The sequence below is a fragment of the Myotis lucifugus genome, unplaced genomic scaffold (genome assembly GCF_000147115.1).
Source record: "Myotis lucifugus unplaced genomic scaffold, Myoluc2.0 scaffold_160, whole genome shotgun sequence".
Taxonomy (NCBI): Eukaryota; Metazoa; Chordata; class Mammalia; order Chiroptera; family Vespertilionidae; genus Myotis; species Myotis lucifugus.
Window position 1 is genome coordinate 305,807 of NW_005871208.1, and position 26,115 is coordinate 331,921.

At 40.9% G+C, this 26,115-nt stretch overlaps 1 protein-coding gene across 2 annotated transcripts in view; it reads left to right on the forward strand.

The window, feature by feature from the left end:
* SLC4A8 (solute carrier family 4 member 8) overlaps positions 1 to 26,115 on the forward strand; it is an 80,552-nt gene that overhangs the window by 3,594 nt on the left and 50,843 nt on the right. Inside the window, exons 2-9 of one of the 2 annotated variants that reach the window (XM_014461728.2) lie at positions 10,974 to 11,055; positions 17,194 to 17,361; positions 17,849 to 17,984; positions 19,448 to 19,608; positions 22,401 to 22,589; positions 23,799 to 23,890; positions 24,774 to 24,931; positions 25,812 to 25,899. In XM_014461728.2, the coding sequence (XP_014317214.1) occupies positions 10,974 to 11,055; positions 17,194 to 17,361; positions 17,849 to 17,984; positions 19,448 to 19,608; positions 22,401 to 22,589; positions 23,799 to 23,890; positions 24,774 to 24,931; positions 25,812 to 25,899 (1,074 nt within the window). Of the gene's footprint in view, positions 1 to 10,973; positions 11,056 to 17,193; positions 17,362 to 17,848; positions 17,985 to 18,291; positions 18,346 to 19,447; positions 19,609 to 22,400; positions 22,590 to 23,798; positions 23,891 to 24,773; positions 24,932 to 25,811; positions 25,900 to 26,115 lie in introns of those variants that run through there. The other variant, XM_023759677.1, reaches the window with a different exon arrangement.

Sequence of the window (26,115 nt, forward strand, 5' to 3'; positions counted from 1 at the left end):
ATCCTCTCCAAATATCCCATTTTAACCCCCCAAGCTTCATATCACTACCAAAATTCATCATTCTGTCTTCTCTGCTCAGACACCCCCAAGGTCTGTTTTTTCTCCCACCCCTTACTTATGGAATATACCTGTTCATCTCTACTGCTAACCTGGCAGCTCCCTTTGAGGAGGTTGTTTTATGTAAGCTTTTATTGGTGCTTGCTATGTGCAAGACACTGTGTTAAGTGCTTTCCATGCATTATTTCATTTAAGTCTCTCAATAACCCTGAGAGCTACATGCTCTTATTATCCCCATTTTTCATATGAGAAAACCAAGATGCAAAAAGATTAAGCAATTCTTTCTAATAAGTGGCTGCCCCTCTTCAAAGATGTCTCCTTAATCACTTTGCATTACTGTAGCTGTTGTCTTTGATTCCTAGACCAGTGCCTGGCTCAGAGTGAGCATTTAATAAATGTTTAGGAAGGTATGTATGGCAAGGTGTACAAAGGATATTATTAGAGTGGGAAGAGACTGGAACGAGGGGGCCAGCTAAGAGGCTGTCATTTAGTATGAGTCAATGAAGGTCTGCATTATTGAATTTTGATGACGTCTCTAGAGGTTACTATTGAAATCTTAAGAGTCAGTGAGCCCTTAAAGGGCGTAGCAATGAAAGAAGATAAGAAAGCTTTAGGGAAGCCTAGTTTGGACTGGAACGGGGGACATCTTCAAAATTCCTAAGATTTCTCCTGATCAGCACTCCATTCTGAGCAGAAAGAAGTGCTGGAGGAGAAGGTGGAGAGGTCAGAACCATCAGAACTTGAATCAAGTGGTGCTAGGACTTTCAAGGAGGTTCAGAGAAGGTGGAAGTGGAGGAGTGGGGAGCAAGTGAATTTGGGAAGCTACTAAGACTTTTCTGAGAACGAGGCCTGCTCAGAATGGAAAACTTTGCTGAAGTCTTGAGAATAACAAACCCTGGTAAGTGGGTGATAATTGAAAAGCATAGCCAAATAGGAAGCAAGTCACACTCTATATCTTATGGTGGGCCTGAGAAAACTCTAAGGCAAGATTCCTGAAGGAGACCTGAATACTCATGCCCAATGACGCTGGCACATGTCGGAGCTCAGTTAATATTTTCTGAGTGAATGAATGAATGGCTTTGTAGAGAGCAGGTCAACTTTTCTGAGGTCAGTTTATGATAAGCAGTCAGTATTTGTTGAATGTTATGAAACAAAAGTATCAACCATAGCAGCTCTCCTCTCACTATATTGCAGTGTACAGTCAATACTCCATCACCCTCTCCCAACACATGCTGGGTGTTCTTTCCCTACATGGGAATTGGGGAAATTGTGAGAATTCTCTTTACCTGGCTTTACCAGTTCTATTGGGAAACTTCAGTAGGAGAGGTGTGGGCTGTCAGGGGGACAATTCAGGCTGCAAACTTACTGCCTCAAATATTTGTAGATAATTGTCTTAGCTCATGGTTTGCCTTGGCAGGGTAGACAGGGCTCTCAGTCAAGCCCGAGCAGTAGTAACCAGGACACAGCAAAGCAACTGTGTTTATTCTAAATCTGCTGCTAGGTAACAGCAACAACTCTTAGATAATGGAGAGGGTGCTTGTTTCTTGTAAGGTAGCAACACATTTACTCTGGTCTTGGTAGTTAGAAAGCCTTAGTGTATGTGTTAGTTTCTATTGCTTCCATAACAAATTACCACAAATTTTGTGGCTTAAACAACACAAATTACTACTCTTACAGTTCCGTAGTTCAGAAATCTAACAAGGTCTCTCAGTGGGCTAAAATCAGATGTTGGTGGAGTTGGGGTTCTTTCTGGAGGCTCTAGGAGAGAATCTGTTTCCTTGACCTCTTCAGCTTTTCCAGGTTGCCTGCATTCCTTGACTCATAGCTCCCTTCCTCCATCTTCAAAGCCAGCAATATAGTGTGTCTCAGACCCTGCCTTTGGCATCATATCTTTCTCTGACTCTACTCTTCTGCCTCTCTCTTCCACTTTTAGGGACCCTTGTGATTACATGGAGCCCACCAGAGAGTCCAGGATAATCTCTTTATTTTTAAATCCAGTTGATTAACAATCTTACTTCCATTTTCAACCTTATTTCAGGGGTCATTATTCTGCCTGCCATTATGTATTAACCAGTAATCTATACAGGACAGGAGTGCGTGACTCCAAGTGGGGTTCAATAAAAGAGTCACTGAGAAACCAGAACTACTTTGAAATTTTATGCCTTTAGAAAGCTGCTGAAGAGTCAGAATAAGAAAATCATGGGTATTCAGGAGCTCATGGCTACCCAGAAGAGGTCTGGAACAGCTGTGACAAATCCTGGTAGAACCCTTTTTTTTTCCTATAGGGTGGCTGCATTCAGTGAAGAAATCAAATTGAGGTCATTTAAGAGTTGGAGATTTATGGGTCATATTCAGTGACAGAGTCTTTTTTTTTCTTTTTAAGATATATTTTTATATATGTTTTTAATGATTTTTTAGAGAGAGAGGAAGGGATAGGGAAAGAGAGAAACATCAATGAGAGAAACACATTGATCAGCTGCCTCCTGCACGTCCCCTACTAGGGATTGAGCCTGCAACCCTGTCTTGTGCCCTTGACTGGAAATCGAACCCACGACCCCTGCCGTGCGCGGGCCAATGCTCTATCCACTGAGCAACACTGGACTGGGCCAGTGACAGAGTCTTCAAGGGCCAGAATTCACAGACTTTTCTGGATGAAGAGGAAGATGGAAATGAATAAAAAGATGGAGAACTATTGAAAAAGTCTTGGGGCAGTTTGAGGGACAAGATTCAGGAGCACTAAGGATTTAAGAAGGTAATAATGTGGGTCTTGAGCTGTTCTGTGGACATGAGCTCTCAAAAACAACCCAGGTTCTTTGCTTTTAGCAGTATTAGAGTATAATGTTAATATAAGGAATACAGAGAAGCTTGAGTTCTTCCTATTCCATTTAGTTCTTGGGAGATCTTAGCCTTGATTTAGGTCTGTTGTGAGGATTAAGTGAGGTAATATATGTAAAGCACAATGCTAGACCTATGATATAGTAAGTGCTCATAAATATTTGTTTCTAATACTAATTGCATTAACTCAGTTTGCTGATTAGAAACCCTGGAAGCCACTTATATATTTGTTGATTTTAAAGAATTGGTTAAATATGTTGGAACTTAAACGCTTGACTTTTTATTGTCCAAGGCAGGGGAGGATGGGAAGGTGGAGGGGTAGGAGCGTGCTTTTTACAATCTCTGAAAACATTGGAACCTTAGGGAAAAAAGATGAAAGAGGTCCTTAGAGGTAAAATATCTGAGACTGACAGCCAGAAAAGAGGTGGGGCTGAGTTTGGCAGGTATACAACCCCACAGGTGGAGCTGAACAGGTGTGTCAGGGAGAGGGTTCAGGTGGGCTCCACTGCCTGCCATCTTCTTCCTCCTCTGCAGCCTCTGTGGCTGCTTCTAGGAGCAGGAGCCATTATGTAAGACTCAGCCCTGCCCCTGCCTTTTAATTTGTCCATTAACTGTAAATGAGAATCTGGTTTGCTACTCAGCTATAATTCATTCATTTTTCAAGGCTCATAACAATGCTTTCTCCCTCACTACGTGCCTTGCAGTTTCAATGTTTATTTAACTCCTTTAGTTCTTTTTATCTTATCGTGTTCTTGTGATAGGCATCCAAATAAATACACAGTGGTTCTTGTCAGTGAGTCAGGAGGAAGTACAGAAAAGAGACTTAGAAACAGGGCCTTTTCTCTAGTTCATCCTTCTTTTCCTCCCTCCCTCCTGTCTTTTTTCTCCTAAACTTATATAATGTGGCTCATATGATTCTAATCTTTTTCTGAGTCATAAACTCCCCTGAGAATCTGGTGAAAGTTATGAGCCCTTTCCCAAGAAAAATGCACACGAACACATAATCCTCTGAAGCCCATTCATAGGAACCCTAGAAATCCATGGTTGAGAGATCTTCTCTGCCATAAATAATGATGGTATCAGAGGAAATAATAGCCAACTGGTGAGGACTCTGCAATAAGAACAGACCAATGAGACTTGACGTACCTTTCTTTTCATTTTTATGATTTTAAACAAACCTCACATATACTTGAAGTTTATGGAACATTTCAAGCATGTACCAAAGTAAGAAAGACTTGTAAAAATGAATCACCACGTACCCAATGACCTGGCTTCAACAAGGAGCATTGATTCATCTATGTTTCCACCCATTCTCCAAATTCCAGACATCATATTATTTCATCAGTAAGCACTTCAGTGTGTATCACTAAAGATTAAGGACCATTTTTAAAGATGACATAACCACCATATTACAATAGTATTGTTACATTTAAAATTAACATATTCTTTATATAATCAAATATCCATCCAGTTGTTTAAAATTCTGTGAGTGCCTTATAAGTTTTTTAAAATAGCTGACTTATTTGAATCAGGATCCACATTCAAGCCTGACCTTTTAAATGCCCTGGCTAATGGTGTTTGACAGTGACTCTGTTTTCTTTGGCAAGACAAAGAAAGTAGATGAACGTTTATTCAGTGAATTTAGGCTGTGATTAACCAATCTAAATTAAGGAAACAAACAACAAGTCGATTTTCAACCTGAATTTTTCAGACAGTTGACCTTGCTCTTTATATTTTGCTTTCATAGTCTTTGAGTCAAAAAAATCAATCATCCCTCCCTTCCCCCTTTTATCCAGATTCCTGCTGTGTTCTATGCTGTGTCATGTGTCTGTAGGCAGTATTAAGCATACTAATTAATTGATCATTGTCCTCTGGATATTACAGACCTGTGGGGGAGCCAACATGAAAATTTATTATGAGAAAATATGTTATATGACTTAAATAATGAGTTCAGAAAACTAATAAGTATTTATTCATCAAAATTGATTGGATATTTACCACATACTGGACATTTTACTAGGTGCTAGGTACACAGGGGTGAACATAAGTACATACCCTCCTGGGATTCAGAGGCGTGAAAGCTACTTACAATGGTAAGCTACAGTATTAGACTCTGGGAGAACATAAAGACGAAAATATGTGGCTCCTGCTATCAGGAAATTCATGATCTTAATCATAAGCTAGATGAACAAATAAGTCTAAAACAAAGGCAAGTTTTTTCTATCTATAAGTTATTCCTCAAATAGGACTTTATATGAGAGTCTTTACAATTTAGATGGAAGTGAAACAGACATGCTTGGAAAATTGACTCAAAAAAAGCACCTATGGGGATGAGGAGGACATTGATGTTAAAGATGTATTTGAAGATTTTGAATAACGTTTATAAAGTGTGACAATAAGTAATACTTCTAAGTTAATTTATTATTTTGCATCTGTAATCTTTCAGTGTTATCTATAAATATTTCAGTAGGTGTCACTAAAAGATAAGGATTCTTTAAAAAATAAGCACAGTACCACCTAAAGAGAAAACCAACAATTGTTTTAATATCATAAAAGATCTAGTCAATATTCAAATTTCCAATTGTCTCAAATGTCATAACTTTAATATATTGATTTTAGAGAGGAAGGGAGAGGGAGAGAGAGATAAAAACATCAATGATGAGAGAGAATCATTGATCAGCTGCCTCCTACACGCCCCCCTACTGGGGATCAAGCCTGCAACCCAGGCATGTGCCCTTGACAGGAATCAAACCTGGGACCCTTTAGTCCACAGGCTGACGCTCTATCCACTGAGCCAAACCGGCTAGGTCAAATGTCATGACTTTAAGAAGATATTTAAAAAATAACTAAAAATTTCATTTCAGTTAGTTTGTTTGAATCAAGATTCAAGTAAAGTCCATACATTGTGGTTGGTTCATTGTCTCTTTTAACCTGTTGGTTTTGCCTTTCTCTCCCTCTGTCTCTTTTTCTTTTTGCAATTATTTATTTTTAAAAAGAGGCTAGGGGAGGATTTGTCCTATATGGTTTTTCACTGTCTGGATTTTGCTGATTGTATTCCCATGGTGTAGCTTTTCTGTAGAGCTCTGATTCACTGTATTTTCAGTAAATTGGTATTTGGATTTAGAGGCTTGATCAGATTCAGGGACAATTTATTTGGTAAGATTGCCTCATGGACGGTGATAAGGTCTCCCATTAAGAGACATATAATGTCTGGCTGTTTCTGTGATGTTGGTGGCTGTTGAAAATCAATGCAATCCATTTGTACTGCAAAATGGCAATCTTCTAATTCTAATACTCCTTTTCCATTTATTTTTTTAATAATAAGAAACTTCTCTCATCTATTCTATGGTACAATTTATATAGGGAAACGGATTAATTTTTACCAGCTTTCAAAGCAACCAGTTAACTTATTAGCATATCTTCCAATGTTAACCAATTAGTCAATTTTTTGTTGTTAATCTTCACCCAAGGATATTTTTCCATTCATTTTTAGAGAGAGTGGAAGGGAGGGGGAGAGAAACATAAATGTGAGAGAGACTCATTGAATAGTTGCTTCCCACACACACCCCAACCAGGGCCAAGGATTGAGCCTGCAATTGAGGTATGTGCCCTTGACCAGAATCAGACTTGCGACCCTTCAATCTGCAGGCTGATGATCTATCCACTGAGCCAAACTGGCTAGGGCCAATTAGTTAATTTTTAAAGTGACATTGTGAACTTGTGGGTTTTAATATATGTATTTGATATATTCAGTTTGTTGCAGTTATTACCCTTATTGGTTCAAATTGTCCTCTTTTATAAAAATATATTTTTACTGATTTCAGAGAGGGAGAGGGAGAGAGATAGAAACATCAATGATGAGAAAGAATCATTGATTGGCTGCCTGGGGATCAAACCCGAAATCCAGGCATTTGCCCTGACTGGGAATCAAACCGTGACCCCTGGTTCATAGATTGATGCTCAATCACGGAGACACACGGCCGGGCATATTGTCCTAGTTTTGGCAAGGGACCTCTTTAAGTTGTCTACTGAGTCCATGTGACACAACCCTAGTTGTCTTTGAGTGCCTTTTGGTAGAAAATGGCACTGTAAGAGACCACAATCTAGATGCTAATGGTACTCATTGCTAGTGGCTGACCATTTTTTTTCTAGGGCTTTTGAGTGGACAGAGCCAGAACATATAAATTTATAAATTAAAAAATATTTACAGATAAAAATATGTCGTATATTCTTGTTGATACTTCCAATTCATATTCAGGATTGCACTGGTTTTTACTTAACTTCTATTTTACAACTGTATCTCCTTGCACCCCTGCTGAGAATTCCAGTTCTCAGACACATTGAGAGTGACAGAAAAAGTTCACATAATTAATTGTTTTATCTCACAATACACAACAGTCTCAGAGTGATAACATCAACACTACAATCAACAATATGGTAGCTAAAAAGCAGTTTAGGATCTTTTTCAATTCTTTTTGTTTTTAGGGTATATCCTACTAAGGATGTTCAATTTATTATGTTTAAAGTTATTTGGAATAATTTCTCTTAGAATAGTTATGCCATCAATTTGGTATTTGTTTTCATTTTGTTTTTGATTTCTGGGAATTGATTTTTAAATTCTTAATTTTGTTTTAAAATTATGTAAAATATACATAAAATAAGGTATATTCACAGAATTTTAGTTTCTATCCTTGTCTCCTATCCTCTATGCCCTCCCTCCTTCTATAGGTAACTATTTGAAAACATCTTTTATGGCTTATTCTTCCTTTATATATTTTAAGTATAAGCAGATACTTATGGTTCAAAACCCTTTCTTAGACAACAGTTATACAGTTTTCCACCTTACTTTTTAAACTTGATATTATATCTTGGAGCTTATTCCATAGTAGTAGTAATATATATTTTTATAAATATGTCTATAAAACTAATTAAATAAAATACTATAAGTAGACATTCGAGTATTTCATCTACTCTCCTACAAGTTTATTTATTCAAGTTAGCCTCAAAAACTTTTTTTGAATCTTCTTTTTAGAAAAATGGATTCTTTTATATTCAGGCTTGTCTTATTTGGGGGTATAGATGATAACTACAAAATAGTAAAATTGGAACAGTAAACTGGAAATTTGAGCAGGATTTGGAAGGATGGTGAAGATTTGCTGTGCTGGAGAGTGGGGGAAGGGGAGTGTTAGGTGACTGGACAGTATGAGCAAAGGCATGAAGGTGGGAATGTGCACAGTGCCTGTGGGATCAGTAAGGCTGACTGGAGCTGCAGGTTTGGTAAAGGAAATAGACTAGTAAGGAAATTGATTCAGATATTTTTTGAAATAATTCAGGGTATGGTGAAGGTCTTGATAAAGTAGGTACCATTATATTCATTCTTTTAACAAAGATGTATTGAGCACCCACTATGTGAAAAGTCTTCAGAGTGCTGGGGAAACAGTGGAAAGGAAGACAGATATGGTCTCTCCCTTAAGGAGCAGAGACATTTCATTACTAAGGAGAAGTACAGTATGCGATCTATATATATAAAAGCCTAAGCAACCGTCCGACCGACCATCTGACCGGTAGCTATGACATGCACTGACCACCAGGGGGCAGATGCTCAATGCAGGAGCTGATGAGCTGCGGTGACTTGGCAGCTGCTGTTCTTGGGTGATGCACCCAGAACCAGAGAGGAGGGAGCCCGATTCAGGGGCGTGTCACCTGAGAACCACCTCTCGCAATCTGGGACCCCTTGGGCGATGTCAGAGAGCCTGTTTCAGTCCAATCACCGCAGACCAGACTGAGGGACCCAACCGATGCATGAATCCATGCACCGGGCCTCTAGCCCATTGGCTCCCCACTTCGTGTCTGGCTCCCCACCGGGCCTCTAGCCCATTGCAGAGGTCGTGGGTTTGGCCCTTACAGAAACTTTTCGACTTGATTAACTAAATGATGAGACGTGCAAGACCTACTGACTGTGGCCCTGATGTCTGCCCCTGCGCCGGCCCATCTGTTTAATATCAATTTCCAGTGGAGGCAGCAAATTTTCCCACTACCACTCTCAGCTGGGAAATTGGATGAGGCTTCCCTCCTTCTGGGCGGACAATAGTGCCAGCGGGCAACCTCCGGGGAGGGAAGAAGGCGAAGGAGTAGCTCAGGTGGGAAGAAGGAGGATCCTGCCACCACAGGACTCTGCCTGGGCGGAAGGGCCTGGGCAGGAGCCTGACACTGAGCAGGGTCCTGCCCTAGGCAGACTGGATTCTAGGTTAAGTAAATCCTGTTTGCTAAATAATTGCATTTTGCAGCTAAATGCCCACAAGTCATCAAACTTAGGGTAAAGTGAGATGAAAGAAGCGAGACAGATACAGAGAGAAAGTGACATAATATTGGGAGAGGAGGGAGCCTGATTCTGGGGTGCATCACCCGAGAACCACCCTCTCACAATTTGGGACCCCTTGGGGGTTGTTGGAGAGCCGGCTCGGCCCTATCCCTGTAGAACAGGCTGAGGGACCCCACCAGTGCACGAACCGTGCACTGGGCCTCTAGTCTATATAATAAAAGCCTAAGTGACCGTTACAGCGGAATGACCAGAATGACCAGTCGCTATGATGTGCACTGACCACCAGGGGGCAGATGCTCAAAGCAGGAGCTGCCCCCTGGTGGTCAGTTCACTCCTACAGGGGGAACGCCGCTCTGTCAGAAGCAGCTGGTGAGCGCAGTGGCGGTGGTGGGAGCCTCTCCTGCCTCCACAGCAGTGCTAAGGAGCAGTGAGCTGAGGGGTAAGGAGCAAGGGGTCCCGGACTGCAAGGAGCAGTGAGCAGGTGGGTGGTAAGGAGCAAGGGATCCCGGACTGCAAGAGGATGTGTGGGAGTGGGCCTAAGCTGGCAGGTGGACATCCCCTGAGGCATCCTGGACTGCCAGAGGGCACAGGCCAGGCTGAGGGACCCTCGACCTAGCTTAGTTTATAAGAGGGGTAATCAGGAAAAGCTTCCAAGGAAGTGCATTTAGATTGAGATCCATAGGATGATGAATCAGGAAAAGCTTCCAAGGAAGTGCATTTAGATTGAGATCCATAGGATGATGAATAAGTATTAGTTGCTGGTGGTGGAGGTGGGGGTAGTAGGCAGAGGGTGATTGCTCTAGAAGGAGCAGCACTCAGGGAAGAAAGGAAATATGGTTCCAGAACTGATAAAAAATGTCCAGTATGACTGAAAGTGTTGGAGAGTATGGGATAGAGTGGATGTGAGATGAGAGTGAATTCGAGGGAAATTGCAAAGGAGGTCTTGATAAGAAAAGAGAACTGTTTCTCTGAAGGCATATAAGTGATACTCAATATATATGAAATAGATGACTAAATATGTTTGAAATTTCAAATGTGGATTAAGAAATGATGGTGCCATAGGAAGGAGTAAGTAAATGAGAACAGGCTGCTAGTTTTGGAAGGAAGATTAATTTGGTTTTAGACACCTGAGTCTTGAGGTGTGGCATCCCATTGGTTTGTCAAATACTGGGCCACACCATCTCAGGGTGCTGTTGAAATTGTAATACTCAAGTGAGGGAAACAAAAGGTAGACCGCGCTTCCTTGGGAATTATATTTAGAGGAAGAAGATGAGCCTTAGGATGAGACAGGGAAGATTTGGGCAGGGAGCAGGATGGATAATTTAAATATTAAACAGGCTTAGATGCTGCAGAGGTCAAGGAGACCAACCAATTTACACCAAATGAGACAATGTGGTTGACACCACTTACAAAATGCCATTATACAGATGTATAGATGGGGTGCAGAGATGAAAAGGCATGAGATCTGCAGTCATAAGACTTGGGCTCAGTCCTACTCCTGCCTTTTACCCCGTTTGTAACCTTGAGCAATAATTACTTTATGTTCTCTGAGTCTCAGGCTGTTCATTTTATAAAATAAGAAAGAGAATGGCTACCATATTTGTATCTCAAAGTTATTGTGAGGTTCAAATTTAAAAAATATATAAACCATCATGCTTCTCTTCCAAGTGTTGCATAAAGACTCTGACACATGGTACTTAACTGAATGTTTGAATGAATGTGTGGGTATTACTATGACTCCATATTTATGTTTTCACAGAGACCAGATGAAGAAGCTGTGGTGGATCAGGGTGGGACCAGTACAATTCTCAACATTCACTATGAGAAAGAAGAGTTGGAAGGTAAGAACTGCTGTTCCATGTAATGGGGGAAACAGTGAGAGGCAGCCTGTGGGAGGGACAGCTTTGTTATCAGGAGACTGGGGTTTGAGTCCTAACTTTCACTAGCTGTCAGACCTTGGGGGAGATCACTTAATTTCCCTTAGCCTCAACTTCCTTGTCTATTAAATAAAAGTAGGATAGTAATACCCAATAGACAGCATGTGAGACAGCGCTTTGAGCCCTGTAAAGTCCAATATAAACATTATTAAATGACCTATCCCATGAGAATGTGAAGTACTCAGATCAGTTTATTGATTCTTGACAACTGCTTAGAAATATAAATACATGCAAACTTTTAAAAGAAAAATTACAAATAATTTTAAAAACTCAGTTTGGCTATAAAATCCTGTTTGTACCCCATTTATAATGTTTGCTCTTTCCTTCTAACTAAACCCATTTCTGCCTGGTGTTTTCATCTAAACAAGAAAAGGGAAAACACATACGTACCTGTAACATATTCTTTAGGAGTCACAGCACAGAGTTGCATAAAAATCCAACTGAAGTGGACAGGAAGGGCATTGTTAATGACCTGCTGTTTCCAGTGTACCTTATTAAGGCTCTTCTTCCTTCCTCCCTGCCCCAGCCCCAGCTCCCCACATGACCCCGTGTGGTGTCCTGTTTTCCTTTTCCCCCTGGGGCCTAGTTTCCTGATTTGTGGTGATGCTTGATTTTATTAGAGAAAGGCTCTGTCTATAGAACTTTAATGAGAACCCACATTTGGCTCAAAAGCCTCTGTGAACTCTCTGCAGCACCCTCTCAATGTTGAAGGCTACGATACAGCAACTTTCTAATGACTGGGACAGCATGTGAAAAATCCTCTCTGGACTGCTTGTTCTCGTGACGTGTTTTTTTTTTCATCATCAAAGTTGTACAATCCCTCAAGAGAACTTGTCCTTAGGATGAGGAGAGTGAAAGCTCTAGAGAGGCTGACTCAGTCTCTGGATCTATTACCATGAGAACTTATGTGGGTGGCTCTGTGGAGGTCAGTGGGTTTGGGTAGATCAAGGTCAAGTTTTCCAAACTATTTTAACCAGATGGAAGAGCCAATGTGGCTTTCAGCAATTGGGAGAAAGTGGGAGAAGAAAAGGGTATGGGGGGTGGGAGGCTAACATTCGTTAAATGACCCTTGTGTAATAGGCATTTGACTGGGGCCTTTGAACAAGTTGTCTTTTTTATCCTCTCAATACAAGGCCAGGTAGGTTATATACCTACTTCAGGTCATCTAGCCCAATGATCTTTAAACCTTTTCACCTCATGGCACACAAACTAATTACTAAAATTCTGTGGCACACCAAAAAATGAATATATTGTTTTGCCAATCTGACACACACACACAAAAAGTATAATTTTGATTCATTCACACCAGACAGCTATTGTGTTGTCCTCATTTTGTTTTTATCCTCACCCAAGGATATGTTTTTTATTGATTTTAGAGAGAAAGAAAGGGAGAGAGAGAGAGAAAGAGAGAGAGAGAGAGAGAGAGAGAGAGAGCATCTATTGGCTGCCTCCCGTATGCACCTCAGCTGGGGATTGAACCTGCATACCTGTTGTATGGGCTGATGCTCCAACCAACTGAGCCACCTGGCCAGGGCCATTGTCACTTTTTAATTTGACAATCTAAGGGAAAAGAGGTCAGTGTCCCTGACTAAATAGTCAGATATTGTAAGTTTTAAAAATTTCTTGCAGCACACTGATGTGACACCGGTTGAAAATCATTGATCTAGCCTGATGGCAGGTGATATGGGACGAAAGTGGGCTTTTCCACTCTACCACACCATCTGCAAGGGAGGACAGTATCCAGCATTAACTACCCAACCTCAACATTTTGTTCCATTATATAAACATGTTTATCTATTAGCCCTCCTTCTGCCCAGATAATTCTATTGCTTCTCTACCCTCTTATTGCCCCGTGGGACAATGTTGTTCTCAGTTTAGTTGTTTGGGCCCACATGACCTTTGTCCTCAGCAAGGAGATAACTGTTTATAAACACTCTTTGTCTCCTTGTGAGTAGAATAATAAACTTGTGCAAACTCTCTTGAATCCTGAGGACTGTGTTCCACCCACAGAGGTCAGCTGAGTAATTGGCAGTTGGATCAGCTTCTTATGATGTCATCATCTATTCTTTATGCATTTTCCATTTTGCCATAAAAATTAGTAATCTATGATGTCATTACTAGAGAGTAATGTGTTGGGAAATGGTCATTTATACATAGACCTTTTTGAAAACTAGAATCTTATTTATTTTAGTACTATTTTTAAAAAGCACTTTAGACAAATGGAGGACAAATGCTGCCTACCTCTCAGGCCTGATGTGGTTCTAGAGCAGCTCTAGAGAGGAGAGGAATTTGCTGTGGGGCTGGCCATGCTGTGGGCTCTACCCCGACTCACTCTGAGGTCAGCTCTGGGACTCAGTGATGCTGCACTTAGAGTGACATTGTCTTTTGAAGGTGTAGGATAAAATTATATTTGGTTTGATATGTATACCATGATACAAGGTTTTGTGGCTGCAGATAAATCCCTGGTCTTCCTTCCCCTTTATTCCATATGTCTACCCCACATGACATAAACCATTTCATCACTCATTTTCAGAATTACTCTGAGATTTAGTCTCTGGACATTGTGAGAGACTTTTGTAAATGTGGGCCTTTTGCGTACGTTAATTTCATCAGTAGGAGATAGTGCATTAAACAATGACATTGTTTTTGAAGAGTCAAAAGCAAACATTAGAATAGATTTCCAAAGATAAACTCATGAAGAGCAATAATAGTCCATGATGTGCTCCAGTGGACTCTCCCAGTCTCAAAGGAACACGAGCAGTTGCTTTAGTTAGAAGAATGGATTTTTCCATTTTTTCTGGTAGATCATTATTCCTGATTAACGACTAGATTTATGAATCCTAGAGTAAGTTTAGTGCCTTCTAATAAGTTTTTAACAAATGTGTAAGAGCCATTTGCTCATATTTATAAGTTAAAAGAAAAAGAAAAGACTTGCATCTGCTCCACATGTTAGATTCCCCCCTGTGGTTATTGACTTTGAGTCAACCTGTAGCCCAGAGGAGTGGAACACCTTTTGTATGTGCTAATGAGTTCTGTCTGCACTCTTGGTAAACAGCATGTATGGAATGTTAATACAGCCTCCATCTGGAGGGTGGGTCTCACCTGTGGTTTCTGTCTTGCTCCACAAGATTCAGTCCCAGTTCACTAAGGATTGTTCTCTGCATTTGTATACATACTTATCTTTTAAAAATTGATTTCAGAGAGGAAGGGAGAGGGAGAGAGATAGAAACATCAATGATGAGAGAGAATCATTGATCGGCTGCCTCCTGCACACCCTACACTGGGGATCGAGACTGCAACCTGGGCATGTGCCCTCACTGGGAATCGAACCGTGACCTCCTGGTTCATATGTCAAAGCTCAGCCACTGAGCTATGCCAGCTGGGAGTGTATACATACTTATTTTAAAAATATATACACTGTTACATCTTTTCTATTAGTTTTTACTAAATTAACACTTGTATTTGCATACAGATAGCCTCTGAAGAGTAGTAAATACTGGAGGAAAGAATGGAGAATTGGATGGGAAGAAGGTAGAATTTTGGTGAGTTGATTGGTAGATGGAAGGGATGAAGATTATGAGGGTAGGAGAGGGTTGAATGGCCAGCAAAGTGACCACAGGATTAGTTTAGTGAAGTCATCACAATGCCAAAATCCAGTTAGGACTGGATTTTACTAGTGCTATATTCATTTCCTAGTGTCCATTTGTTAGTCTTCTTTTCTGCTGATTTCATTCAGAAAATCCAAGTTTCTGTTTCAGAGTTCCAGCGTAGAAGCTGATGCCTAATTTTCTGATAGATACTTGGACTTACTTAGTTCTGACCTCTGCTGGGGCTTGTTTTCATTAACACTTGTCTCGCTGGTGTTTTAAGAAGGCAGGCACTGTGGTTGGCTAATGTTTGTGAGAGCTTGTTAGACTAAAAGAACTTCTTAGAGAAGGAGGAGTCTTCTTAAAGATTTAAGCTTTATCTTACTTCCTACAGAGCCCTCAAAGGCATCTGTAGGATGTCTTACCTGTTATGCTACAGACTTGCCTAGAAGGAATTTAAATATCAAGCAAAACCATACATTATTTACTCAACATTTACTGAGGCCCTTTTATAATCTCTTTTGCAGCAATAAGTAAAGATAGTGAGAACAATGGAACCATTGTGAATTCTCCAAAGAAAGCCTTAGCCCGAGCCTTTCCTAGGTCTTAACATTAGAACCTGGACTAGCCATCATTTGGACAAGACCTGAGAAGTCATTTGGTCCAACTTCCTTGTTTTACTTTAATAGTGTCAGTGAATAAATTAACCAAGAATGAGTCTAATAACATGGATTCTAACACCTAATTATTGTGTTCTCACTTTCTCCTTAGAATGTAGTTAAAATTAAATAATACTAGCATTATACCAGCACGAGCCCAGCAGAAATATTTGGAGTGTGCTTAAGTAGAGGTCCTAACCTGGCCAGTAACCTGGGGGATTTGCTCAGAAGAGGAAGCATATGGTTGGGGTGGCTCTGTTGAAGGACTGAAAGTTACCCTCACCTGCACACACCTGGTTTTACAACACTTAGGTCACTATTTTAGGGGGTGGTTGAAGTGATTCTCTAGGATCTAAATATGCTTTTCATGGCCCACAGGTTCTTCATGTCTGTGCCTGTCTTTCTCTAACTTTCCCCCCTCCTCTCCTTTCCTCTTTCACCTTGTTCTGGTCCCACTGGCTGTCCTTTGCCCTTGGAACTAGCCGCACACATTGCCATTGGAGAGCCTGTGTACTTGATCTTCCCTCTTCCTGGAATGCTCTTCTCCAGGGTCTTCTCATGACCTCTCCTTCTCATCACTGGATGTCTCTTCTAATCATCTTAGCTAAAGTCTCCCTTCTCCATCCTATCCCCTACCGTAGATATTCTAGCACTTTATTGTATTTTATTCATAAAAATTATCAGTATTTGAAATAATATGTTTTTATGATGTCTGTCTTCCCCCACTAGAATTGTGTTTTGAAGACAGGGATTTTGTGCTGTTCACTGCTATATCCCCAGCCCTTGGGATAGGACCTGGTACAATTAGGTAACGCCAGCCTGGGTTGACCTGAGTGGTGTACCACAGGGACCTAATTAAATACTATAGTCAAACATTATTAACAGATGGTATTTTATTAAAGTGGTAGTTAATTTAGTTGTTTTCATGGTTTATAGTTTTCACTGATTATATCAGAGGTCCAGAATCCCACATCTTAGCAAATGACCTCTTCGGGCTCTGTATTTCTGTTTCATTGAAGTTTCAAGATAACAACATTATGTGTTGAAATCTGCCTGTCAAAAATGTCCTGAGGTGTGCCTGAGTCAACAGGACTGTCCTGAGGCAGTTAGTGTGTAATAGGTGCGATTCTTCCAGACACTAAATATTTTATTATCCTGCCTGCCTCTCAACACTCTAACAAATCTCTGATCATCTTCCCATCTAATCATCACTGTTTTTTATTTTGCTCTATCACTTTGGAAATTGAGAGACAGGGGAGGACAAAGAAAAGGAGGGAGAAATAAAGAAAGGGGTGTTAGAACAGCACCCCCAGGCACTTTAACACCACTTTCAGTACTCCTTTTAAAGGCAGTCACAGAGAGATTAGATAACTTGTTCAAGGTCACAAGGCTTGTGAATGATGAGGTGAAGTTTTGGACCCAGGCAGGTTGAACTGAGCACTTTTCTAAGCTGCCTCCCTGCTAAGACTTGCTGCAGTTGTCATAGAGTGATTGTATTGCCTTTTTAAAAATAATTGATCAGATTGTTGTTGTAATAACAACTAGCATTTGTATTGGCCTTTAATGTTCATGCACATTGTTTCTTTTGATCTTAACAACACTCCTGGAGGTTTGCAGCCACATGCAAGTGACCTTTGAATTCTAAGATCTCTATATCCTTAGCTCTGGAAGTCTTTGAAGTTTATCATTACAGGATTGTGACCAGGCCAAAGAATTATAATCTACCCCCCCCCTTAAATATGCTAGACTCCTTTTATTAAAGGGATTTTCTCTACAGACCTTCTGCTTCTTTTCAGGTCATAGGACTCTGTACGTGGGGGTTCGGATGCCACTGGGCAGGCAGAGCCATCGGCATCATCGAACTCATGGCCAGAAGCACCGGAGACGAGGCCGGGGTAAAGGAGCTGGCCAAGGGGAGGAAGGCCCGGAGGCCCTGGCACACGGTATCACCCTTGGGAGAGAAGGTGGGTGTCCATGGCCGGGAGGATTGGTGAGGCTGAGGGACATTAAGCAGATGGTTTTGATTCTCTACCCCTTCTATAGAGTTTTTAGAGCTTGCTTCCAAGAAGAAAAAATGCTTCTAAGAATCAAAAGTATCTTCCTGAAAACTATACAATTCAGGCCCCCAAATCAATACCATAATAGGTGAAATAATTTGCTAGAGAACTAGCCATTCCTTTGGATCAGATTCATCAGATTTCCAGTTTGTTGTGGTTTTTTTTTCAAGTGGTCTTAGTTAATATTTTTTTTCCTCCTGTGAAAATGCTTTCACAGAAGAGATTTAAAAAAAATATTTTTCTGGGAATAAATAAATTTTTTTATCTGTGCTCAGGATTATCTTAAATACATTCCTGAAGTTTTAAGGCCCCCAGATGTGATAAGTATGGCAGAATTCTATCTCTGCTCTAGTTGAAGCTGGGAGCAGACCTTTCTCTGTGGTTGATTTTCCAGACACACCATCTCAGCGTGTTCAGTTCATTCTTGGCACTGAGGAGGATGAGGAGCACGTACCTCATGAGCTGTTCACAGAGCTGGATGAGATCTGTATGAAAGACGGAGAAGATGCTGAGTGGAAAGAGACAGCCAGGTAACTTCCTAAAATAAACTGGGTCAAGATTTGCTTGGGTAGGCAATGGTACCTTTCAGCAAGTGACAGGCCTGCCTTGTCTCTTATTTCTTCATGGGAAAAGTGATGACTGACTTGGGAACTGATGTTTGAGAGTGTTCTTTGGAGAGTCTTGATGTTGACCTCTTTGTGGTGTCTCTGGTCACACCTATGCCAATTGACCTTGAGCCTAGAATTGAGGTCCTCTCTTATTTTGGGGGGGCCCAGAGTACTTCATGGGCTATCTTGATATTATAGGTCTGGTTTAGAGGATGCCTGACGGGGCCACCTTGGTTTGGACCTAGCCAAGAAGACAGAGCACAGGTCCAGACTTTTCCTACAGGTGAACCATAGAGTCATTTCGGTTTTAATTCAGTGGAATTCACTTAATTTTTGAGATTTTAACTTCTTATGGGACAGTCCAACTTCATAGACCCTTGAGATTATAGTGTCTGACAGTGGGCTTTTTGAAGTAGTTGTAGGGTGGCCGTGCTTGCCTAAGGCTCAAACCCAAGAAGCCCTTAGATTAATCAGGGCCATGTCTGGGCTCTTCTAGTAACTGACCAGTGGGCCTGAGCCTTGGGGTAAGAGGCAATGTGCATAACTAGCAAAGCATGGCTCCAGCTCACATCAGAATAGCTCTTCCTTGATGCCTGCTGTCTCCATGGATATTTTCTACAGGTAGAAAGGATTAAACAAGCCAAGCCATCTGATACCAAATGAAAAGGCAATTAATCTTGTCATTTTGTCTTTGTAAACTGCTAAAGGTCACATGGATAGGCTCTTTAAGAAAGAAAAAAATCATTTTATTAATGTGATTTGTCAGTATATCCAAACGATAGAGATTGGGTCTATTTTTAATTACATAAGTAATGTATGCTCATTATAAAAAACTAGAGGCTCGGTTCACGAAATTCGTGCACTGGGGGCGTTGTTCCTCAGCCCAACCTGCACCCTCTCCAATCTGGGACCCCTTGGGGGATGTCCGGCTGCCGGTTTAGGCCCTATCAGTCGTTTGGTCGTCCCTCACTAACCCCCCTGCTGGCCTGGTCACCCCATGCAGCCTGTTTGGTCGTCCGTTCAGTTGCGATAGTTGCTTAGGCTTTTATATATATAGATTAGAAAAATAAAGATAAATAAAAAGAAAATGGAAATTATGTGCAAAACCCCAGGGATAATGAGGAATATAATATTTGGTGTCTTATACATGGATATGTTCATGTTTTTAAAATTTTCTTTAAATAAAAATGGTATTAAACTCTACTCAACTTTGCACTGTTGTACAGTCTGCTGTTTTACTTACCAATGTACCTTGAACACAGAGAGTAGATTACAATGTTCAGTGTGATTATTTAGATTTTTTTTTTGTGATTTACATTAAAGATTCACTCTTAAAAAGTCCTCATTTTCTATCTTTGGCATCTAGTTCTTTGTAATGCTTTCAGGTGGCTGAAGTTTGAAGAAGATGTTGAAGATGGGGGGGAACGCTGGAGCAAGCCCTATGTGGCAACCCTTTCATTGCACAGTCTCTTTGAGCTAAGGAGCTGCCTTATTAATGGAACGGTCCTTCTGGATATGCGTGCAAATAGCATAGAAGAAATTTCAGGTAAGGTTAGGTGAAGGAAAGCAGAGGAATGTTTGTGTAAATTAAGAAGTCTGGTATAGAGCAGCGGTCGCCAACTGGTGGCCCGCGGACCACTGATGGTCTCTCAGGTCTGAAAGGTTGGCCATCACTGGTATAGAGGAAAGAATCAAATGGCTATGTTTCCTTAGGCAAGTCACTTAGCGTTCCTGACCTCAACATTCTCAGCTGTGGGATGGGTTTCAAACTAAGAAATCACCTATTTCACAGACTTATGGGATTTAAATGACATAGTACTTAGTCTTCCATTTTTTTGTTCATTCAGCAAACATTTATATTTATTTATTTATGCCTGATTATGTCCTAGCCACAGGGAATAAAGATAAAATACAGCTTCTACCTTAAAGAAGCTCATCTTTTAGTGGGGAAAATAGCTATAGAACAATTAATATAAGTGCCACAGTGGGAGATATATTTTGACAATAATTATAGAAAGGTGCAATTAGGAGTTGTGCAGAGAAAAGGGAGTTAAATATTTTTAAAATATGGTAGCTAGGAAGACATGTAAGAAATTGTGTCAAAGTACCTCTACTTCTTCAGCAAGATATGAAAGGGAGATGTCTGATGAAGTTTTATGGAGTGGTTGAGTGTTACGTTATGGGAATGGAGTTTGGCATATGGGTGCATGTGAGGATTTTCCCCTTCAGCTTGGCTTGATTTGGCTGGAGAGGTTAAATAAGGATTTCTTCAAACTTTTCTCCATTTAAAGTATCCAAGTAATTCTGTCTCTCTGGGATCACATGGGACCCAAGGGAGAGGTCAGCACTGATAGGATCCTGTGTCCCCTCCAAAGACTCTAGGGGAAAGTTATTCTTGATGCTTCTAGCTTACAGCTTCTAGTGTCTCTCTTATAAGGATCTGTGTCTCTCTCATAAAGATATTTATCAATATCATTCAGGATGATCTCATCTGGAGAGCCTTAGTTACATCTGCAAAGACTCTTAAAATAAAATCACAGGTCTCAGGGTTATACATAGACATATCTTTTCGGGGGTCACCATTCAACCCACTACAAAAGCCAAAAGGAAAGAGTTTTAATTCACCAGTGTCAAATGCTATGGAGAGGTCAGGTTAGGTAAGGACTAGAACATCCATCAGATTGAGCAACTGGAGGTTATTGATTATTTTATCAAAAGCAGTTTCTTCGTGGTAGTCAAATTACAGTGGGCTGAAGAATTTTTGTTTTGAGAACTTTAAGTGATAGGAGAGAGGGAGAGGGAGAAGAAGAAGGAGAAGGAGGGAGAGAGAGAGATAGAAATAGATGAAATAGATAAAGGAGGACTTAGGGAGGATATTCTTTTTAAAAAAATATATTTTTATTGATTTCAGAGAGGAAGGGAGAGGGAGAGAGAGATAGAAACATCAATGATGAGAAAGAATCATTGATTGGCTGCCTCCTGCATGCCCTCCACTAGGGATTGAGCCTGCAACCCAGGCATGTGCCCTTGTCTGGAATTGAACCCGGGACCTTTCAATCCCATGCTCTGTACACTGAGCCAAACCAGCTAGGGCAGGGAGGATATTCTTATCCTTTGTTTTTTTTTGTTTTGTTTTTCAAGATGAAGGATCCTGAAGCATGTTTATAATATCCGAGCAAGGAAACAATCAATACAAAGGTTAAAGATAGAAAAACATGGATCTTTGGCTTGAATATTTAAAATAGATTTTCTTTATTTATTACTACTAGCATTTGGATAGTTATGGATGAGGTTGGAGTTGAGAATAGGTTGAAGTTTGGGGAAGGCTTGGGAGTAGGTATATAGGATTGAAGTAAAACTGTTATGGTTCTCCACATTAGGTACCTGATGTATTCATGTTAGTGATGAATCACAGCAATGTTAAAATGTTCTCCCTAGGCAGTTGCTCAGTGGTTAGAGCAGGGTGTGGACTGTCCAGCCAGTGGGCCTTATAAGGACCAAGAAGTCATTTGGTTTGGCCCTGCCAAGGCAGTAGGGATGAATTAATTAAATGTTTGACCAAATATAGCAGGCTATTTTTTAAGTTAATAATTTTATAAATATCCAAATGGCTCTTGGCAGAAAAAAGGTTCCCCATCCCAGGGTTAGAGCATCAGCCCACAGACTGCAGGGTGGTGGGTTCGATTCCTGGTCAAGGGCACATACCTTGGTTGCAGGTTCAATCCCTAGCTCCAAGGGGGCTGTGAGCGGGAAGCAGCCAATCGATGTGTGTCTCTCTCTCCCCCCGCTTCCTTTCCACTCTCTCTAAAAAATTAATGGAAAAATATCCTCACTACTTGGGTGAGGATTAAAAAAAAGTCTTGGAGGAAGGGAATATAGAGGACCTTTGGAAGATGACAGAACAAAATGGGTAATAGTGTAGGCTTTTGACTCAGACTGTCTTATGCTTGAATCCCAGCTCTGCAACTTACTAGATGTGAGACCCTGAGGAATTTTGTAATGTTTGGACATCAGTTTCCTGATCTGTAGAAATTGTTATATAAGCCATTTTTCAGAGTTTTTATGAGGATAAGATTAGATAATCTAGTATAATTCCTGGCACATACAAAGTGTTCAATAGTTTCTATTTCTAATAATAATGATTTGTTATATGAATAAAGTATAACTTACCACAGCTGCTGTCATCAAAGATACTATTTCAGGAAATTGTATCTCAGTGACACTGGTTGAATTGCATCCCCATGCTCATTGGCCCCCCCACTCCCCTTAACCCACTTGACATTGGTCTCTTTGGGTCCATTGACCATCAGGGTGTTCATGTTAGCATCTATTTTCCAGATCTGGTCCTGGACCAGCAAGAACTGTTCAGTGACCTGAGTGACAGCATGAGGGTTAAAGTACGGGAAGCCCTTCTCAAAAAGCATCATCATCAGAATGAAAAGAAGAGAAGTAACCTCATTCCCATTGTTCGCTCCTTTGCTGAGGTTGGCAAGAAGCAGTCTGATCCACATTCGATGGATAAAAATGGTAAGATTATTAGGAGTGACGGTTTTCTTTTTTTTATTAATCAGACATTTCAGCATTAACTGTAGATACTAAGTGACTAGAGGGTTGGGGCTATATTTATCTAATATGCTTCCATGCTCACTTAGAGTACTTCTTGTGATCAATGGATGGGTGGCTGGGACTGGTGCTCTTATGGCACTAGGGATGCCTGCCTCAGACCTCAGTGGACCCAGGGTGAGAGGTTTGTAGCGCAGAGTGGCCTCAGAACTAATATGGCTTTTGGGAGATACCCACTTTGGGGGTAATTGGGGCCAGAGAAGGTACATTGGAGATTTTTTGTTATTGTTAATCCTCACCCGAGGATATTTTTTCCATTGATTTTTAGAGAGAGTGGAAGGAAGGGAAGGAGGGGAAGAGAGAAAGAGAGAGAAACAGTGATGTGAGAGAGACACATCGATTGGTTGCCTCCCACAAGTGCTCCGAGCAGGGCAGGGGATCGAGCCTGCAAACCGGGCATATGTCCTGACCGTGAAACAAACCGTGACTCCCTGGTTCATAGGTCAGTGCTCAACACTGAGCCACACCGGCCGGGCTAGTGTAGACTCTTGAGTTGGACTTCTAGGCTTGAGATTTTGGCTTCACCACTTGAAAAGTGTGTGACTTTGGGAAACCTCTAAACCTCTTTAAGTCTAATGTTCCCCTCTGTAAAATAAGGATAATAATGGGTTCAACTCCATAAGTTTATTGTGAGGCTTCAGTAACTTAATTCATGTAAGAAGGCCCTTAGCCAGGTGCACTCAATGAATTTCAGCTGCTGATTTGTTTTGTTTTCTGTGGCCTGGCAGGGTAACCTACATTGATCATGCCCCCACATTTATTGAGTCACAATGTGCAGGGGATATGCCTGGGAATCAATATATTTGAAAAGTTCTTCATGGGAGTCTGATATACATTCCTGGCTAAGGATTACTACCTTAATAGAGGAAGAAAAGAGGATTACAAAGGTGTTCAGGAAGAAGGTGCAGGAGTAGTAATACCCTTGCCCTCCCTTTACCACTAATTAGTAGGTAAGGAGATAGGCATGTGTGGTCCTAGCTTCTTAATCATCTTAACCTCTTCTCTATGTGGGCTTTGCAGGAGATAGTTATAGCTAAACAATCATGGATCTAGGTGTGTCAGAGGGGGAAAGGGCAGGGACTCAGAGAATTCTGTTTGATTTTCTCCAAATAGGTCAAACTGTGTCTCCTCAGTCTGTTCCAACTACAAATCTTGAAGTAAAGAATGGAGTGAATTGTGAACACAGTCCTGTGGATTTAAGTAAGGTAAGTGGAGACATGGGAAGTTGGCTTATAGGCCTAAGAGTATCTCTAGGAACCCAGAGTAAGCTTTGGTATTTCAACACCCTTTTTCCAAGACCAGAGCCCCCTCTGTAGAAAAGGAGGCCCATCTGCTCTAGTCTTCTTCCTTCTACTCCAGCCTCGATGGGGCTGACTCATCAGTTTGTTCCACCAGGTTCACCAGGTCCAACATGCTGAAACTGAGACTTGCCACAGACAACCCTCCCTGAATCAGACCTCATTTTTTTCAGATTTATTTTGGCACCTGCTCTCTAGCAGCGACTTCTTGCCTCCAAAAGTTTTGTCAAAACAATGCATTTGCTATTATCTCCCAAAACTCCTTCATGGTTGGGACTGTGACTTTGGTATCCATGGCCTCACTTCAGTTTCTGGTGCAAGCCATCCTGCCTCCAGCCTCTTCTTGCTCTAGTCTACCTTGACATTGTCTTTCTAAAACACAGATAGTGTCAGGTCATGTCTCTGCTCATGAGGCAGGGAGCCTTATAAAAACCTGAACCTCTGACAAAGCACTCAAGTATTTTAAAATGAGGAAAATTTGACCTGGAGCTTCAAAAACAATTTTCTTTGAGGAAGCATGGTATAATGGATTCAAATCACAACACCTGATTTAAATTCTCTCTGAAAAGCTCTTGTCCTGAGCTAGTCAACTTCCCCTCTCTGCATCTCAGTTGCTTCATTAAAAAAAAAAACTCTTATCCACCTTACAGAGTTCTTGTAAGGATCCAATGAAACAGGGTGAGAAAGCATTTGTTAAATCATCAAATGACGTGAATGTACGGCATGAGGAAGGTAATTGACGTTTGAGGTAATGGCTCCCAGGTCCTCAGAGGCTCTCTTGGACTTTCAGGTGGACCTTCATTTCATGAAAAAAATCCCCACTGGGGCAGAGGCCTCGAACGTCCTGGTTGGAGAGGTGGATACTCTGGACCGCCCCATCGTTGCCTTTGTGAGGCTTTCTCCAGCTGTTCTTCTCTCAGGCTTGACAGAAGTGCCCATCCCAACAAGGTAAAGACAAAAACAGCACGACTCAGTGCATTATATCCAAAGTTCAGATTTGTGTGAGCTCTGGGGGAAGAAGCAAGCGAATGCCCAAACTTAGGATAATTAATTACTTTTGGGAATGCTGCTTAAAATTCAGCAGTGATCTCAATGGGGTATATTTGGTTAACCTCCATGCAGAATTCTAAGGCTTTTAAGGCTATGACTGCACCGTACCTGCAGCCTTGGAAATGGAGAACTGAAGAGCATTCAAAGGACATAGCAAAGGCTGTGTTGCCCTCCCAATTCTACAGAGCCGTGTCCCAGGGAAATGTCAGTGAGCTAAGGCATTGATGTCTCTTTCCACAGTCTGGTAGGATTTGTTTGGCTTGCAGATATGTCCACATTTGTTCAAAAGGCTATTCATGCACCCTGAAGGTGGTGATTCAGATGACTCAGAGCCCTATGAATTACAGAGTATTCACATGTCCAGAATATAATTTAGACTCCTCTCCAAGGCTTGATAATTTCAACTTCCTTATTCCTTTCCTCTCCCCATTATTTTCTTATTAGAACCATCAGTGAGATTCAGATAACCTTGAATTTGCATTACAATGCCATGTTTTGAAAAAGTGTCTTTTCTATAACAAGGAATCGAGTCCATGAAAATCCTAAGAATTATAACCACATTATTAATGGAGTCATACAAATAGCTTCCAATGTCCATAGTGGACTATTAGATCAAGGCAGCTCATACTGCTCCATCATTAGTCTGCCTCCTTTTATTGAAGGTACTGCAATGATTTCTGCTTGACAGGCCAGAGAAATGTTCTGCTGTTTAGAGAGGAGTAAGATGCCACTTCTTTAATTTTACTTACATACTTTCATTCTTTGTGTGTGTTGGCAGATTTTTATTTATCCTATTGGGTCCAGTAGGGAAAGGTCAGCAGTACCATGAGATTGGCAGATCCATGGCCACCATCATGACAGATGAGGTATGCACCACTTCTGTTTTTTCTTCATTCAACTCATAAATATTTATTGAGTATTTACTATGTGCCAGGCACTGTGCTAATTATTAAGGATAAAATAATTACAATTGCAATGTTGGCTGGAAGCAGTTCAGGTCACTTCTCTGAATTCTTATTGTGGGAGGACTGAGCTTTTTGGGGGATTTTTCTTCCTTTTTGAATAATCAAGGATTCAGAGAA